Source organism: Dendrobates tinctorius, unplaced genomic scaffold (assembly GCF_039654945.1).
Source record: "Dendrobates tinctorius isolate UK_male_01 unplaced genomic scaffold, ASM3965494v1 ptg000019l, whole genome shotgun sequence".
Taxonomy (NCBI): domain Eukaryota; kingdom Metazoa; phylum Chordata; class Amphibia; order Anura; family Dendrobatidae; genus Dendrobates; species Dendrobates tinctorius.
The window spans coordinates 31,682,974-31,701,588 of NW_027361687.1; the positions used below are offsets into that span (position 1 = coordinate 31,682,974).

Here is an 18,615-nt window from a genome sequence, read left to right on the forward strand (position 1 = left end):
AGAGTTGCTATGAAGCCACTCCTTTGTTATTTTAGCTGTGTGCTTAGGGCCATTGTCTTGTTGGAAGGTGATCCTTCGGCCAAGTCTGAGGTCCAGAGCACTCTGGAAGAGGTTTTCATCCAGGATCTCTCTGTACTTGGCTGCATTCATGTCTCCTTCAATTGCAACCAGTCTTCCCTGCAGCATGATGCTGCCACCACCATGTTTCACTGTTGGGATTGTATTGGGCACGTGACAAGAAGTGCCTGGTTTTCTCCACACATACCACTTAGAATTTTCACCAAAAATTCTATCTTCGTCTCATCAGACCAGAGAATCTTATTTCTCATAGTCTGATGATAAGACAGGGTCAAAAAGGGATTTGTCTAAAAAGAGAAAAATGCTCAAAATAATGTAATGATAGTAGTGCACAGTGGAATCAAAGAAACCTTTTTATTATAAAAAAAACTATCAAAATATATAAAGTGGCAAGTGCAGCAACGTGGTCAAACCAGACCTACTAATGGGTAAAAAAAAAAACAACATTTTTGTAATACAGAAAAGGATTATTTAAAACAATTTGGTGCAATTGAGAAACCATATAACAGACATAAATAGATGTAACACCCTGATAGATATAACATCCATGTGGTCAACTAGGCATACATAACAATAAAAGGACCAACATTAACAGAAACGTGATAAGAGGGACCCCCTTTGCTAATCACAGTTTGAACGCTGCTGACTGGCATTTTCAATTCCTTGGATATCTTTTTGTATCCCTTTCCTGTTTTATACAGTTCAACTACCTTTTTCCGTAGATCCGTTGACAATTCTTTTGCTTTCCCCATAACTCAATCCAGAAACGTCAGTGGCTGGATGAAAGATGCAAGAGTCTGTCTTGATCCCAGAAACTCACTCAGCTTTTATGAACACACACTGATTACAAGCAAACAGGTCACATGTGAGGATGTTGCCTTTAGTAGCCATTCAAACCCATTTGTGTCAACTTCTGTTCATGTTATCCAGGCCAAAAACACCAGGGTATGCAAACTTTTGATCAGGGTCATTTGGATGTTTTTGGTTGTCATTATGATTTAAAAAGAGAAAACACAGTAGTTTGACAATAAATGGCTTCACCCAAACACTAACCATGAGTGGAGAAAAAGTTTTCATATTCTCTGAAACAAAAACAAGAATGCAAAAACTAAAAGACCAGTTTTATAAAAATCAGCTTCTGTACATGTCTGACAGCCATTCCATTCCAGAGTCGGTTGAATTCCAACCAGAGTACACCTCATTCTACTTAATGTGCTTCCGATTAGGTGATCACCTGAACCAAATCTTATTTAACGAAGTAAAGTATAAAAAACCCTGCTGTGGTGTTCACAATCCTCTTGCAATAGGACAAGCTGGATGGCAAAGCAAGTGCTAGTAATATCCCAAAAGTAATAGGAATGAAAAAATAACTTTTAACCATGCCAAAGAAGTTGAAAAGAAAAGTGTTGAGTGAGGAAAAGAAGGGCTCAATTATGGCTTTACTAGCAGAGGGATACAGTGAGTGTCATGTTGCCTCCATCCTTAAAATTTCTATGTCAGCAGTCCATTACAACAAGGTCAAGCAGCAGACATTGGGGACAACAAAGCTACAGACCGGCAAAGGGTGAAAGCGACTCTCCACTGACCGGGATGACCGTCATTTTATTCGAATGTCACTCAGCAACTGCAGGATGACATCAACAGACCTACAAAAGGAATGGCAAATGGCAGCTGGGGTGAAGTGCACAGCAAGAACAGTTCGTAACAGGCTCCTAGAGGCAGGGCTCAAGTCATGCAAAGGTAGAAAAAAGCCTTTCATCAATGAGAAGCAAAGGAGAGCCAGGCTGAAGTTTGCCAAAGACCATAAGGATTGGACCATAGAGGACTGGAGTAAGGTAATCTTCTCTGATGACTCTAATTTTCATCTTTGCCCAACACCGAGTCTTCTAATGGTTAGACGGCGACCTGGAGAGGCGTACAAGGCACAGTGTCTTGCACCCACTGTGAAATTTGGTGGAGGATTGGTGATGATCTGGGGATGCTTCAGCAAGGCTGGAATTAGGCAGATTAATCTTTACGAAGGACGTATGAATCAAGCCGCATACAAGGTTATCCTGGAAAAACAGTTGATTCCTTCTGCTCAGGCAATGTTCCCCAACTCTGAGGATTGTTTTTTCGAGCAGGACAATGCGCCATGCCACACAGCTAGGTCAAGGACCACCACATCAAATCCCTGTCATGGCCAGCCCAATCTCTAGACCTGAACCCTACTGAAAACCTCTGGAATGTAATGAAGAGGAAGCTGGATAGTCACAAGCCATCAAAGAACTACTTGCATTTTTGTACCAGGAGTGGCATAAGGTCACCCAAAAGCAGTGTGAAAGACTGGCGGAAAGCATGCCAAGACGAAAGAAAGTTGTGATTAAAAATCATGGTAATTCCACAAAATATTGATTTCTGAACTCTTCCTGAGTTAAAACATTGTCACGATCCACTTTTGGATCTGTGTCAGTTTTGGGCTGCTCACATTTAAACTTTTTTCCTTTCTGGCCATCGGGGGTTAATGTTAGTTTTTACCCCCGGTGTCCGCTGGTGTTACTACAACCTTAGTTATTCTGCTGGTGGGTTTTTCCCCCCGGTGGCCGCTGGTGTTACTGCATTGTGATTAATTATCTATGCAGGTGGGTGCCACTTCCACTTCCCTTTATAAGTCCACCTGGTGCTGCAGCTCACTGTTGGTGATACACTGCCTTTTGGAGATCAACCGTGCTGCAGAGAGGAGCTATCTTGAGCAGTGGTGTTTGCAGCTTATCTGGAGCAGTGGTGATTCTGCTGGAAGCTGTGTTCGGTTGCTTTACTTTGCAGTCCGGTACATGACTGCAGAGCAAGCTAAGTGTTGTTTGTTTTTCCGTCTGTTATTTTCCTTGGTGTTTTTAGTACAGCGGTGGGACCAGTGTCCGCACTTACCAGTTCCCTAGTAAGGCCTCTTTCACACATCAGTGTCTCCGGTACGTGTAGTGACAGTTTTCTCAAATGAATGGGTCTATGCAGATGTCAGCAAGTTTTCACGGACCGTGTGCAAAACACAGAGACATGTCCGTTTTAACACGGACACACGGCCCACAACACGTGCTGCAACTTTTCACACAGTCCTCCGTGCTTCCCAGCGCTGTCCGTGTGGGTCTGATGCGGCACACGGTTGCCACACGGAGGTACCACGTGTCCTCATGGACACGGATAGCTCCGGTACCGGAATTATCTGGACGTGTGAGACTGCCCTCAGGGATAGGTGCAGGGCAAGTGAGGGACCCAGGTATCCTGTTCGGCGACAGATTGAAAGAACCTGTATAGGGAACGTCAGGAGAGTTCAGAGCACTTCCTTGGGAGACTGCAGGAGTCCATTTCCCCATTGCAGGACCCACCGCTGTAATTGTTTCCCCGGTGTCCCCTTGTTTGTCTTGTTGTCTGGTGACCGACCGATCGTTGGGTCGTGTCACACTGGGCAAGTCACTTCGTGACATTAATACTGTTGTTTCTAAATGAGTATGAACTTGTTTTCTTAGCATTATTTGAGGTCTGAAAGCACTGCTTTTTCTTGTTATTTTGACCATTTCTCATTTTCACAAAAAATACAAAATTTTGTGCTTAGAAATTTGGATACATGTTGTCAGTAGTTTATAGAATAAAAGATCATGTTACATTTTACTCAAAAACATACCAATAAATAAAAAAATCAGACAAACTGAAAATTTTGCAGTGGTCTCTTAATTTTTGCCAGAGGTGTATATATATAGCGTATGGCTTCAGGGTGCGGTTTACAATGCAAGAGGAACAGAGCTGTTAATGTAATATGTTTAATCTAGAAAGGTAGATAGTGCTTATATGAAATATATAAAGATACAAAAGTGGAACAAAACGATATGGTATATACAATTACATAAAATAAAAAGGAATAATAAAAGACAATTACCAAATCTGATGTTGTAGGAATGGCTCTCATCTTTTTGAAGGGAAGCGCTCTGATCAATAAAGTGGAACATCGAACTAAGTCTTCCGGAATGAACGATGACAGACACCAAAACTGCTTATTAGATCAAGGATACGCCCATATACCTCTCATTGGTGAGCTCATATGGGGGCTGGTTGTGGGATGTACTAGGTCTTTGAGATCTTTATGCGATCCCTAAATTTCTAGATATCTTGTCCTATGGCAGTCCCAGGTGGTAGATATTGTTGTCATGCTTCCTATTGAGATATTACCTTTCTATAGAGATGAAACATGACATGGATACCATCATCCATAGGTCCGAAATTAACTTGGAGGGGTTAGAAGGGCCTTACGGTGATGGAAATGAATGTGTTATGTTACAACGTTGAAAATATATCTCACATAAATACTGGATCAATGCAATCCCCAATTCATGATTAACCACTGGCTCCCCGACATCTCAGTACCGTGCTTTGATCAAAGGAAGCTCTATCCTTGGGTGCTTTCTCACCTCTTTGTAAAAGGATCTCAGTCTTAGTGAATGGTTCTCATAGGAGATTCCTGTGTAATTACCTTGTCACTGCAGGAGGCCCATTCAGTAGAGGTTGAACGTTAGGTCTTTCTCACTTTCCCAGTTATAATTAATCCCATATGTTCAATGTGGAATCATACTTCAATGGAGGTTGAAGTGCTAGTTCTTTCTCTCTTTTCCCAGCTATAATTAGTCCCATAAATCCATGCCAGGGTGATTGGTCCCCTCTCCGGAGATGTCTTATGGATTTTAATTTTTCTTTATGACAAGTTACATAACTTGTCCTGTACTCATCCTGAATTACATCCTGTATACTCCAGAGCTGCACTCACTGTTCTGCTGGTGCAGTCACTGTGTACATAAATTACATTACTGATCCTGAGCTACATCCTGCATTATACCCCAGAGCTGCACTCACTATTCTGCTGGTGCAGTCACTGTGTAAATACATTACTGATCCTGAGTTACATCCTGTATTATACTCCAGAGATGCACTCACTATTCTGCTGGTGCAGTCACTGTGTACATACATTACTGATTCTGTACTGATCCTGAGTTACATCCTGTATTATACCCCAGAGCTGCACTCACTATTCTGCTGATGCAGTCACTGTGTACATACATTACATTACTGATCCTGAGTTACATCCTGTATTATAATCCAGAGTTGCACTCACTATTCCGCTGGTGCAGTCACTGTGTACATACATTACATTACTGATCCTGAGTTACATCCTGTATTATACCCCAGAGCTGCACTCACTATTCTGCTGGTGCAGTCACTGTGTACATACATTACATTACTGATCCTGAGTTACATCCTGTATTACACCCCAGAGCTGCACTCACTATTCTGCTGGTGCAGTCACTGTGTACATACATTACATTACTGATCCTGAGTTACATCCTGTATTATACCCCAGAGCTGCACTCACTATTCTGCTGGTGCAGTCACTGTGTACATACATTACATTACTGATCCTGAGTTACATCCTGTATTACACCCCAGAGCTGCACTCACTATTCTGCTGGTGCAGTCACTGTGTACATACATTACATTACTGATCCTGAGTTACATCCTGTATTATACCCCAGAGCTGCACTCACTATTCTGCTGGTGCAGTCACTGTGTACATACATTACATTGCTTATCTTGCACTATTCCTGAGTTACATCTTGTATTATACTCAGAGCTGCACTCAACATTCTATTGGTGGTGTTAGATAATGGAGAGCTCACATTGGACAGACATTCAATCTGTCATAACTTTATTGTCCAAAAAGAAAACCACAACAAGATGTGTAATAAATACAGTCCAGTCAGTAAGTCCGCCATTGGTACCTCGCCCCATGCGGGTGGAGCACTTGTGAAATTTTCACCAGGGTTTCCTTGTCTCTGATTGGCTGGGAGCCGCCATCACACAAAGATTCGATGAGGGTAAATTTCCATTTCCATCCACCATATTGCACACATACGACAATGTAGAGAGAGCTGGATGACGCCGGACAAATGGGAGGATCCAGGCTAAAAAGGCAGATGGCTCTTGCATTCCGCAGGGGCGGGTCCACTGTGACCCCGCAGTTTTAGACCCGCCTCTGATTAGATGGACTCAATCTGTTTGCGCACTTTTTCCAGTGCTCGCCGATCCAGTATCCTCTGCCGTGAAATCACCAGGAGGGAAAGTGCAATGGTCCCCACCAACATGACCCCCACAAACTGCCAGAACACCCGCTTCTCCATGGGGGCAGAGCGACAGCTGTGGGGAAGGGTCAGAGGCAGTTACACAGGGAGAAAGCACCCAGAGTTCCCGTGACCCGGATGACCACTCACCTCTTATACTCTGACTTTTCGGAGGTGGTGCAGGAGACCTGCTCGATGAACCCAGTGATGCTGCACTGACCGAGGGTCTTCTATAAGGGGAAAACAAGATAGCGGTTATCATTATATAGCGCTAGCGAGGAGTATGAGCTCCGTAGACTTGGACGTGACTAAGAGAGGGAGGGACTCACCGCCTCAAACTGATTACAGCTGTAGCACTCCCGGAATATTGTATACTCTTCTGTCTGCCAGCAGAGGGTGCTCACAGCTGGAGGGTCTGCAACAAAAGACATGAGGGTCACATGACAGCATGGCAGGCACAAAACACAACATGTGTAGGTCAAAGGTCACACGTACCACGCTGCAGCGGAGACTGTTCCTCCTGCGCCGGAAACGACAGCACCAAACTACAAGGAAAACACGGACAACTGAGAGAATGGGACTGTATATAACGTGACACGCAAGAAAGGAGGACTACGGTATATCACGTGACACCCAGGAGATGAGGGGGGATGGTATATTATGCGACACCCAGGATATGCAGGGGACGGTATATCACGTGACATCCAGGAGATGCAGGGAATGGTATATTACGTGAAACCCAGGAGATGCAGGGGACGGTATATCACATGACACCCAGGAAATGAGGGGGACGGTATATCACGTGACATCCAGGAGATGCAGGGAATGGTATATTACGTGAAACCCAGGAGATGCAGGGGACGGTATATCACATGACACCCAGGAGTTGATGGGGACGGTATATCACGTGACATCCAGGAGATGCAGGGAATGGTATATTACGTGAAACCCAGGAGATGAGGGGACGGTATATCACATGACACCCAGGAAATGAGGGGGACGGTATATCACGTGACACCAAGGAGATGAGGGGGACGGTATATCACGTGACACCCAGGATATGAGGGTGACGGTATATCACGTGACACCCAGATCATGAGGGGGAGGTATATACAATCCCCCTCATCTCCTAGGTGTCATGATCTATATGGTCCCCCTCATCTCCTGGGTGTCACGCTCTGTACAGTCCCAATCATCTCCTGGGTGTCACATGATATATGAGGGGTATATAATGTGACACCCAGGGGATGGAGGGACTGTATAAAATGTGACACCCAGGAGGTGAGGGGACGGTAAATAATGTGACACCCAGGAGATGAGGGGACAGTATATAATGTGACACCCAGGAGATGAGGGGACGGTATATAATGTGGCACCCAGGAGATGAGGGGACGGTAGATAATGTGACACCCAGGACACGCGGGGGACGGTATATAATGTGACACCCAGGACACGCGGGGGACGGTATATAATGTGACACCCTGGAGATGAGAGGACGGTATATCACGTGACACCCAGGAGATGAGGGGACTGTATATAATGTGACACCCAGGAGATGAGGGGACAGTATATAATGTGACTCCCAGGGGACGGTATATAATGTGATATCCAGGAGATGAGGGGACGGTATATAATGTGACACCCAGGAGATGAGGGGACGGTATATAATGTGACTCCCAGGAGATGAGGGGATGGTATATAATGTGACTCCCAGGAGAGGAGGGGGACGGTATATAATGTGACTCCCAGGAGATGAGGGGACGGTATATAATGTGACATCCAGGAGATGAGGGGACAGTATATAATGTGACACCCAGGAGATGAGGGGACGGTATATAAGGAGATGAGGGGACTGTATATAATGTGAGACCCAGGAGAAGAGGGGACGGTATATAATGTGACACCCAGAAGATGAGGGGGACGGTATATAATGTGACACCCAGGAGATGAGGGGACGGTATATAATGTGACACCCAGGAGATGAGGGGACGATATATAATGTGCCACCCAAGAGATGAGGGGACGGTATATAATGAGACACCCAGGAGATGAGGGGACGGTGTATAATGTGACATCCAGGAGATGAGGGGACGGTATATAATGTGACACCCAGGAGATGAGGGGACGGTATATAATGTGACACCCAGGAGATGAGGGGACGGTATATAATGTGACACCCAGGAGATGAGGGGACGGTATATAATGTGGCACCCAGGAGATGAGGGGACGGTATATAATGTGACTCCCAGGAGATGAGGGGACGGTATATAATGTGACTCCCAGGAGATGAGGGGACTGTATATAATGTGACTCCCAGGAGATGAGGGGACGGTATATAATGTGACACCCAGGAGATGAGGGGACGGTATATAATGTGACACCTAGGAGATGAGGGGACGGTATATAATGTGACACCCAGGAGATGAGGGGACGGTATATAATGTGACACCTAGGAGATGAGGGGACGGTATATAATGTGACACCTAGGAGATGAGGGGACGGTATATAATGTGACTCCCAGGAGATGAGGGGACGATATATAATGTGACTCCCAGGAGATGAGGGGACGGTATATAATGTGACACCCAGGAGATGAGGGGACGGTATATAATGAGACTCCCAGGAGATGAGGGGGACGGTATATAATGTGACTCCCAGGAGATGAGGGAATGGTATATAATGTGACTCCCAGGAGATGAGGGGATGGTATATAATGTGACTCCCAGGAGAGGAGGGGGACGGTATATAATGTGATATCCAGGAGATGAGGGGACGGTATATAATGTGACACCCAGGAGATGAGGGGACGGTATATAATGTGATATCCAGGAGATGAGGAGACGGTGTATAATGTGCCACCCAAGAGATGAGGGGACGGTATATGTGACACCCAGGAGATGAGGGGACAGTATATAATGTGACTCCCAGGAGATGAGGGGACGATATATAATGTGACTCCCAGGAGATGAGGGGACGGTATATAATGTGACACCCAGGAGATGAGGGGACGGTATATAATGTGACTCCCAGGAGATGAGGAGACGATATATAATGTGATATCCAGGAGATGAGGGGACGATATATAATGTGATATCCAGGAGATGAGGGGACGGTATATAATGTGACACCCAGGAGATGAGGGGACGATATATAATGTGACACCCAGAAGATGAGGGGACGGTCTATAATGTGACACCCAGGAGATGAGGGGACGGTCTATAATGTGACACCCAGGAGGTGAGGGGACGGTCTATAATGTGACACCCAGGAGATGAGGGGACAGTATATAATGTGACTCCCAGGAGATGAGGGGACGATATATAATGTGACTCCCAGGAGATGAGGGGACGGTCTATAATGTGACACTTACTCATGAGGGGACGGTATATAATGTGACTCCCAGGAGATGAGGAGACGATATATAATGTGATATCCAGGAGATGAGGGGACGGTATATAATGTGACACCCAGGAGATGAGGGGACAGTATATAATGTGACACCCAGGAGATGAGGGGACGGTGTATAATGTGACACCTAGGAGATGAGGGGACGGTATATAATGTGACTCCCAGGAGATGAGGGGACGGTATATAATGTGACTCCCAGGAGATGAGGGGACGGTATATAATGTGATATCCAGGAGATGAGGGGACGATGTATAATGTGACACCCAGGAGATGAGGGGACGGTCTATAATGTGATACCCAGGAGATGAGGGGACGGTGTATAATGTGACATCCAGGAGATGAGGGGACGGTATATAATGTGACACCCAGGAGATGAGGAGACGATATATAATGTGACTCCCAGGAGATGAGGGGACGGTATATGTGACACCCAGGAGATGAGGGGACGGTATATAATGTGACACCCAGGAGATGAGGGGACGGTCTATAATGTGATACCCAGGAGATGAGGGGACGGTGTATAATGTGATATCCAGTAGATGAGGGGACGGTATATAATGTGACACCCAGGAGATGAGGGGATGGTATATAATGTGACACCCAGGAGATGAGGGGATGGTATATAATGTGACACCCAGGAGATGAGGGGATGGTATATAATGTGATACCCAGGAGATGAGGGGACGGTGTATAATGTGATATCCAGGAGATGAGGGGACAGTATATAATGTGACACCCAGGAGATGAGGGGACAGTATATAATGTGACACCCAGGAGATGAGGGGACGGTCTATAATGTGACACCCAGGAGATGAGGGGACGGTGTATAATGTGATACCCAGGAGATGAGGGGACGGTGTATAATGTGATACCCAGGAGATGAGGGGACGTATATAATGTGACACCCAGGAGATGAGGGGGACGGTATATAATGTGACACCCAGGAGATGAGGGGACGGTATATAATGTGACACCCAGGAGATGAGGGGACGGTATATAATGTGACACCCAGGAGATGAGGGGACGGTATATAATGTGACTCCCAGGAGATGAGGGGACGGTGTATAATGTGATATCCAGGAGATGAGGGGACGGTGTATAATGTGACACCCAGAAGATGAGGGGACGGTCTATAATGTGACACCCAGGAGATGAGGGGACAGTATATAATGTGACACCCAGGAGATGAGGGGACGGTGTATAATGTGACACCCAGGAGATGAGGGGACAGTATATAATGTGATATCCAGGAGATGAGGGGACGATATATAATGTGACACCCAGGAGATGAGGGGACAGTATATAATGTGATATCCAGGAGATGAGGGGACGATATATAATGTGACACCCAGGAGATGAGGGGACGGTATATAATGTGGCACCCAGGAGATGAGGGGACGGTAGATAATGTGACACCCAGGACACGCGGGGGACGGTATATAATGTGACACCCAGGACACGCGGGGGACGGTATATAATGTGACACCCTGGAGATGAGAGGACGGTATATCACGTGACACCCAGGAGATGAGGGGACTGTATATAATGTGACACCCAGGAGATGAGGGGACAGTATATAATGTGACTCCCAGGGGACGGTATATAATGTGATATCCAGGAGATGAGGGGACGGTATATAATGTGACACCCAGGAGATGAGGGGACGGTATATAATGTGACTCCCAGGAGATGAGGGGATGGTATATAATGTGACTCCCAGGAGAGGAGGGGGACGGTATATAATGTGACTCCCAGGAGATGAGGGGACGGTATATAATGTGACATCCAGGAGATGAGGGGACAGTATATAATGTGACACCCAGGAGATGAGGGGACGGTATATAAGGAGATGAGGGGACTGTATATAATGTGAGACCCAGGAGAAGAGGGGACGGTATATAATGTGACACCCAGAAGATGAGGGGGACGGTATATAATGTGACACCCAGGAGATGAGGGGACGGTATATAATGTGACACCCAGGAGATGAGGGGACGATATATAATGTGCCACCCAAGAGATGAGGGGACGGTATATAATGAGACACCCAGGAGATGAGGGGACGGTGTATAATGTGACATCCAGGAGATGAGGGGACGGTATATAATGTGACACCCAGGAGATGAGGGGACGGTATATAATGTGACACCCAGGAGATGAGGGGACGGTATATAATGTGACACCCAGGAGATGAGGGGACGGTATATAATGTGGCACCCAGGAGATGAGGGGACGGTATATAATGTGACTCCCAGGAGATGAGGGGACGGTATATAATGTGACTCCCAGGAGATGAGGGGACGGTATATAATGTGACTCCCAGGAGATGAGGGGACGGTATATAATGTGACTCCCAGGAGATGAGGGGACGGTATATAATGTGACACCCAGGAGATGAGGGGACGGTATATAATGTGACACCTAGGAGATGAGGGGACGGTATATAATGTGACACCCAGGAGATGAGGGGACGGTATATAATGTGACACCTAGGAGATGAGGGGACGGTATATAATGTGACACCTAGGAGATGAGGGGACGGTATATAATGTGACTCCCAGGAGATGAGGGGACGATATATAATGTGACTCCCAGGAGATGAGGGGACGGTATATAATGTGACACCCAGGAGATGAGGGGACGGTATATAATGAGACTCCCAGGAGATGAGGGGGACGGTATATAATGTGACTCCCAGGAGATGAGGGAATGGTATATAATGTGACTCCCAGGAGATGAGGGGATGGTATATAATGTGACTCCCAGGAGAGGAGGGGGACGGTATATAATGTGATATCCAGGAGATGAGGGGACGGTATATAATGTGACACCCAGGAGATGAGGGGACGGTATATAATGTGATATCCAGGAGATGAGGAGACGGTGTATAATGTGCCACCCAAGAGATGAGGGGACGGTATATAATGTGACACCCAGGAGATGAGGGGACGGTATATAATGTGACACCCAGGAGATGAGGGGACAGTATATAATGTGACTCCCAGGAGATGAGGGGACGATATATAATGTGACTCCCAGGAGATGAGGGGACGGTATATAATGTGACACCCAGGAGATGAGGGGACGGTATATAATGTGACTCCCAGGAGATGAGGAGACGATATATAATGTGATATCCAGGAGATGAGGGGACGGTATATAATGTGACACCCAGGAGATGAGGGGACGATATATAATGTGACACCCAGAAGATGAGGGGACGGTCTATAATGTGACACCCAGGAGATGAGGGGACGGTCTATAATGTGACACCCAGGAGGTGAGGGGACGGTCTATAATGTGACACCCAGGAGATGAGGGGACGATATATAATGTGACTCCCAGGAGATGAGGGGACGGTCTATAATGTGACACTTACTCATGAGGGGACGGTATATAATGTGACTCCCAGGAGATGAGGAGACGATATACAATGTGATATCCAGGAGATGAGGGGACGGTATATAATGTGACACCCAGGAGATGAGGGGACAGTATATAATGTGACACCCAGGAGATGAGGGGACGGTGTATAATGTGACACCTAGGAGATGAGGGGACGGTATATAATGTGACTCCCAGGAGATGAGGGGACGGTATATAATGTGACTCCCAGGAGATGAGGGGACGGTATATAATGTGATATCCAGGAGATGAGGGGACGATATATAATGCGACACCCAGGAGATGAGGGGACGGTCTATAATGTGATACCCAGGAGATGAGGGGACGGTGTATAATGTGACATCCAGGAGATGAGGGGACGGTATATAATGTGACACCCAGGAGATGAGGAGACGATATATAATGTGACTCCCAGGAGATGAGGGGACGGTATATGTGACACCCAGGAGATGAGGGGATGGTATATAATGTGACACCCAGGAGATGAGGGGACGGTATATAATGTGATACCCAGGAGATGAGGGGACGGTGTATAATGTGATATCCAGGAGATGAGGGGACAGTATATAATGTGACACCCAGGAGATGAGGGGACTGTCTATAATGTGACACCCAGGAGATGAGGGGACTGTCTATAATGTGACACCCAGGAGATGAGGGGACGGTGTATAATGTGATACCCAGGAGATGAGGGGACGGTGTATAATGTGATACCCAGGAGATGAGGGGACGTATATAATGTGACACCCAGGAGATGAGGGGGACGGTATATAATGTGACACCCAGGAGATGAGGGGACGGTATATAATGACACCCAGGAGATGAGGGGACGGTATATAATGTGACACCCAGGAGATGAGGGGACGGTATATAATGTGACACCCAGGAGATGAGGGAACGGTATATAATGTGACTCCCAGGAGATGAGGGGACGGTGTATAATGTGATATCCAGGAGATGAGGGGACGGTGTATAATGTGACACCCAGAAGATGAGGGGACGGTCTATAATGTGACACCCAGGAGATGAGGGGACAGTATATAATGTGACACCCAGGAGATGAGGGGACGGTGTATAATGTGACACCCAGGAGATGAGGGGACAGTATATAATGTGATATCCAGGAGATGAGGGGACGATATATAATGTGACACCCAGGAGATGAGGGGACAGTATATAATGTGACACCCAGGAGATGAGGGGACGGTGTATAATGTGACTCCCAGGAGATGAGGGGACGGTATATAATGTGATATCCAGGAGATGAGGGGACGGTATATAATGTGACTCCCAGGAGATGAGGGGACGGTATATAATGTGATACCCAGGAGATGAGGGGACGGTATATAATGTGACACCCAGGAGATGAGGGGACGGTATATAATGTGATATCCAGGAGATGAGGGGACGGTATATAATGTGACTCCCAGGAGATGAGGGGACGATATATAATGTGACACCCAGGAGATGAGGGGACAGTATATAATGTGATATCCAGGAGATGAGGGGACGATATATAATGTGACACCCAGGAGATGAGGGGACAGTATATAATGTGACACCCAGGAGATGAGGGGACGGTGTATAATGTGACTCCCAGGAGATGAGGGGACGGTATATAATGTGACTCCCAGGAGATGAGGGGACAGTATATAATGTGACTCCCAGGAGATGAGGGGACGATATATAATGTGATATCCAGGAGATGAGGGGACGGTATATAATGTGACTCCCAGGAGATGAGGGGACGATATATAATGTGACACCCAGGAGATGAGGGGACGGTATATAATGTGATATCCAGGAGATGAGGGGACGGTATATAATGTGACTCCCAGGAGATGAGGGGACGATATATAATGTGACACCCAGGAGATGAGGGGACAGTATATAATGTGACACCCAGGAGATGAGGGGACAGTATATAATGTGATATCCAGGAGATGAGGGGACGATATATAATGTGACACCCAGGAGATGAGGGGACAGTATATAATGTGATACCCAGGAGATGAGGGGACGATATATAATGTGACACCCAGGAGATGAGGGGACGGTGTATAATGTGACTCCCAGGAGATGAGGGGACGATATATAATGTGACACCCAGGAGATGAGGGGACAGTATATAATGTGATACCCAGGAGATGAGGGGACGGTGTATAATGTGACACCCAGGAGATGAGGGGACGGTATATAATGTGACTCCCAGGAGATGAGGGGACGGTCTATAATGTGATATCCAGGAGATGAGGGGACGGTATATAATGTGACACCTAGGAGATGAGGGGATGGTATATAATGTGATACCCAGGAGATGAGGGGACGGTGTATAATGTGACACCCAGGAGATGAGGGGACGGTATATAATGTGACACCCAGGAGATGAGGGGACGGTATATAATGTGATATCCAGGAGATGAGGGGACGGTATATAATGTGACTCCCAGGAGATGAGGGGACGATATATAATGTGACTCCCAGGAGATGAGGGGACGGTATATAATGTGATATCCAGGAGATGAGGGGACGGTGTATAATGTGACACCCAGGAGATGAGGGGACGGTATATAATGTGATACCCAGGAGATGAGGGGACGGTATATAATGTGACTCCCAGGAGATGAGGGGACGGTATATAATGTGACACCCAGGAGATGAGGGGACGGTATATAATGTGACTCCCAGGAGATGAGGGGACGGTATATAATGTGACTCCCAGGAGATGAGGGGACGGTATATAATGTGACTCCCAGGAGATGAGGGGACGGTCTATAATGTGATATCCAGGAGATGAGGGGACGGTATATAATGTGACACCTAGGAGATGAGGGGATGGTATATAATGTGATACCCAGGAGATGAGGGGACGGTGTATAATGTGACACCCAGGAGATGAGGGGACGGTATATAATGTGACACCCAGGAGATGAGGGGACGGTATATAATGTGATATCCAGGAGATGAGGGGACGGTATATAATGTGACTCCCAGGAGATGAGGGGACGATATATAATGTGACTCCCAGGAGATGAGGGGACGGTATATAATGTGATATCCAGGAGATGAGGGGACGGTGTATAATGTGACACCCAGGAGATGAGGGGACGGTATATAATGTGATACCCAGGAGATGAGGGGACGGTATATAATGTGACTCCCAGGAGATGAGGGGACAATATATAATGTGACTCCCAGGAGATGAGGGGACGGTATATAATGTGACACCCAGGAGATGAGGGGACGGTATATAATGTGACACCCAGGAGATGAGGGGGACGGTATATAATGTGATACCCAGGAGATGAGGGGACGGTATATAATGTGATACCCAGGAGATGAGGGGACGGTATATAATGTGACACCCAGGAGATGAGGGGACGGTATATAATGTGACACCCAGGAGATGAGGGGACGGTGTATAATGTGACACCCAGGAGATGAGGGGACGATATATAATGTGACACCCAGGAGATGAGGGGACGGTATATAATGTGATACCCAGGAGATGAGGGGACGGTATATAATGTGATACCCAGGAGATGAGGGGACGGTATATAATGTGACTCCCAGGAGATGAGGGGACGGTATATAATGTGATACCCAGGAGATGAGGGGACGGTGTATAATGTGACACCCAGGAGATGAGGGGACGGTATATAATGTGATATCCAGGAGATGAGGGGACGGTATATAATGTGACTCCCAGGAGATGAGGGGACGATATATAATGTGACTCCCAGGAGATGAGGGGACGGTATATAATGTGATATCCAGGAGATGAGGGGACGGTGTATAATGTGACACCCAGGAGATGAGGGGACGGTATATAATGTGATACCCAGGAGATGAGGGGACGGTATATAATGTGACTCCCAGGAGATGAGGGGACAATATATAATGTGACTCCCAGGAGATGAGGGGACGGTATATAATGTGACACCCAGGAGATGAGGGGACGGTATATAATGTGACACCCAGGAGATGAGGGGGACGGTATATAATGTGATACCCAGGAGATGAGGGGACGGTATATAATGTGATACCCAGGAGATGAGGGGACGGTATATAATGTGACACCCAGGAGATGAGGGGACGGTATATAATGTGACACCCAGGAGATGAGGGGACGATATATAATGTGACACCCAGGAGATGAGGGGACGGTGTATAATGTGACACCCAGGAGATGAGGGGACGATATATAATGTGACACCCAGGAGATGAGGGGACGGTATATAATGTGATACCCAGGAGATGAGGGGACGGTATATAATGTGATACCCAGGAGATGAGGGGACGGTATATAATGTGACTCCCAGGAGATGAGGGGACGGTATATAATGTGATACCCAGGAGATGAGGGGACGGTGTATAATGTGACACCCAGGAGATGAGGGGACGGTATATAATGTGACACCCAGGAGATGAGGGGACGATATATAATGTGACACCCAGGAGATGAGGGGACGGTATATAATGTGATACCCAGGAGATGAGGGGACGGTCTATAATGTGACACCCAGGAGATGAGGGGACGGTATATAATGTGACACCCAGGAGATGAGGGGACGGTATATAATGTGATATCCAGGAGATGGTATATAATGTGACTCCCAGGAGATGAGGGGACGATATATAATGTGACTCCCAGGAGATGAGGGGACGGTATATAATGTGACACCCAGGAGATGAGGGGACGGTATATAATGTGACACCCAGGAGATGAGGGGATGGTATATAATGTGACACCCAGGAGATGAGGGGACGGTCTATAATGTGATACCCAGGAGATGAGGGGACGGTCTATAATGTGACACCCAGGAGATGAGGGGACGGTATATAATGTGACACCCAGGAGATGAGGGGACGGTATATAATGTGATATCCAGGAGATGAGGGGACGGTATATAATGTGACTCCCAGGAGATGAGGGGACGATATATAATGTGACTCCCAGGAGATGAGGGGACGGTATATAATGTGATATCCAGGAGATGTGGGGACGGTATATAATGTGACACCCAGGAGATGAGGGGACGGTATATAATGTGATACCCAGGAGATGAGGGGACGGTATATAATGTGACTCCCAGGAGATGAGGGGACAATATATAATGTGACTCCCAGGAGATGAGGGGACGGTATATAATGTGACACCCAGGAGATGAGGGGACGGTATATAATGTGACACCCAGGAGATGAGGGGGACGGTATATAATGTGACTCCCAGGAGATGAGGGGGACGGTATATAATGTGACACCCAGGAGATGAGGGGACGGTATATAATGTGATACCCAGGAGATGAGGGGACGGTATATAATGTGACACCCAGGAGATGAGGGGACGGTATATAATGTGACACCCAGGAGATGAGGGGACGATATATAATGTGACTCCCAGGAGATGAGGGGACAATATATAATGTGACTCCCAGGAGATGAGGGGACGGTATATAATGTGACACCCAGGAGATGAGGGGGACGGTATATAATGTGACACCCAGGAGATGAGGGGGACGGTATATAATGTGACACCCAGGAGATGAGGGGACGGTATATAATGTGATACCCAGGAGATGAG

At 46.8% G+C, this 18,615-nt stretch overlaps 1 protein-coding gene across 1 annotated transcript in view; it reads right to left on the reverse strand.

The window, feature by feature from the left end:
* JTB (jumping translocation breakpoint) overlaps nucleotides 1–18,615 on the reverse strand; it is a 61,135-nt gene that overhangs the window by 22,514 nt on the left and 20,006 nt on the right. The window contains exons 2-4 of the mRNA XM_073566816.1: nucleotides 6,714–6,763; nucleotides 6,548–6,633; nucleotides 6,369–6,448 (exon numbers count right to left, since the gene is read on the reverse strand). Coding sequence (XP_073422917.1) covers nucleotides 6,369–6,448; nucleotides 6,548–6,633; nucleotides 6,714–6,763 — 216 coding nt within the window. The remainder of the gene's footprint in view (nucleotides 1–6,368; nucleotides 6,449–6,547; nucleotides 6,634–6,713; nucleotides 6,764–18,615) is intronic.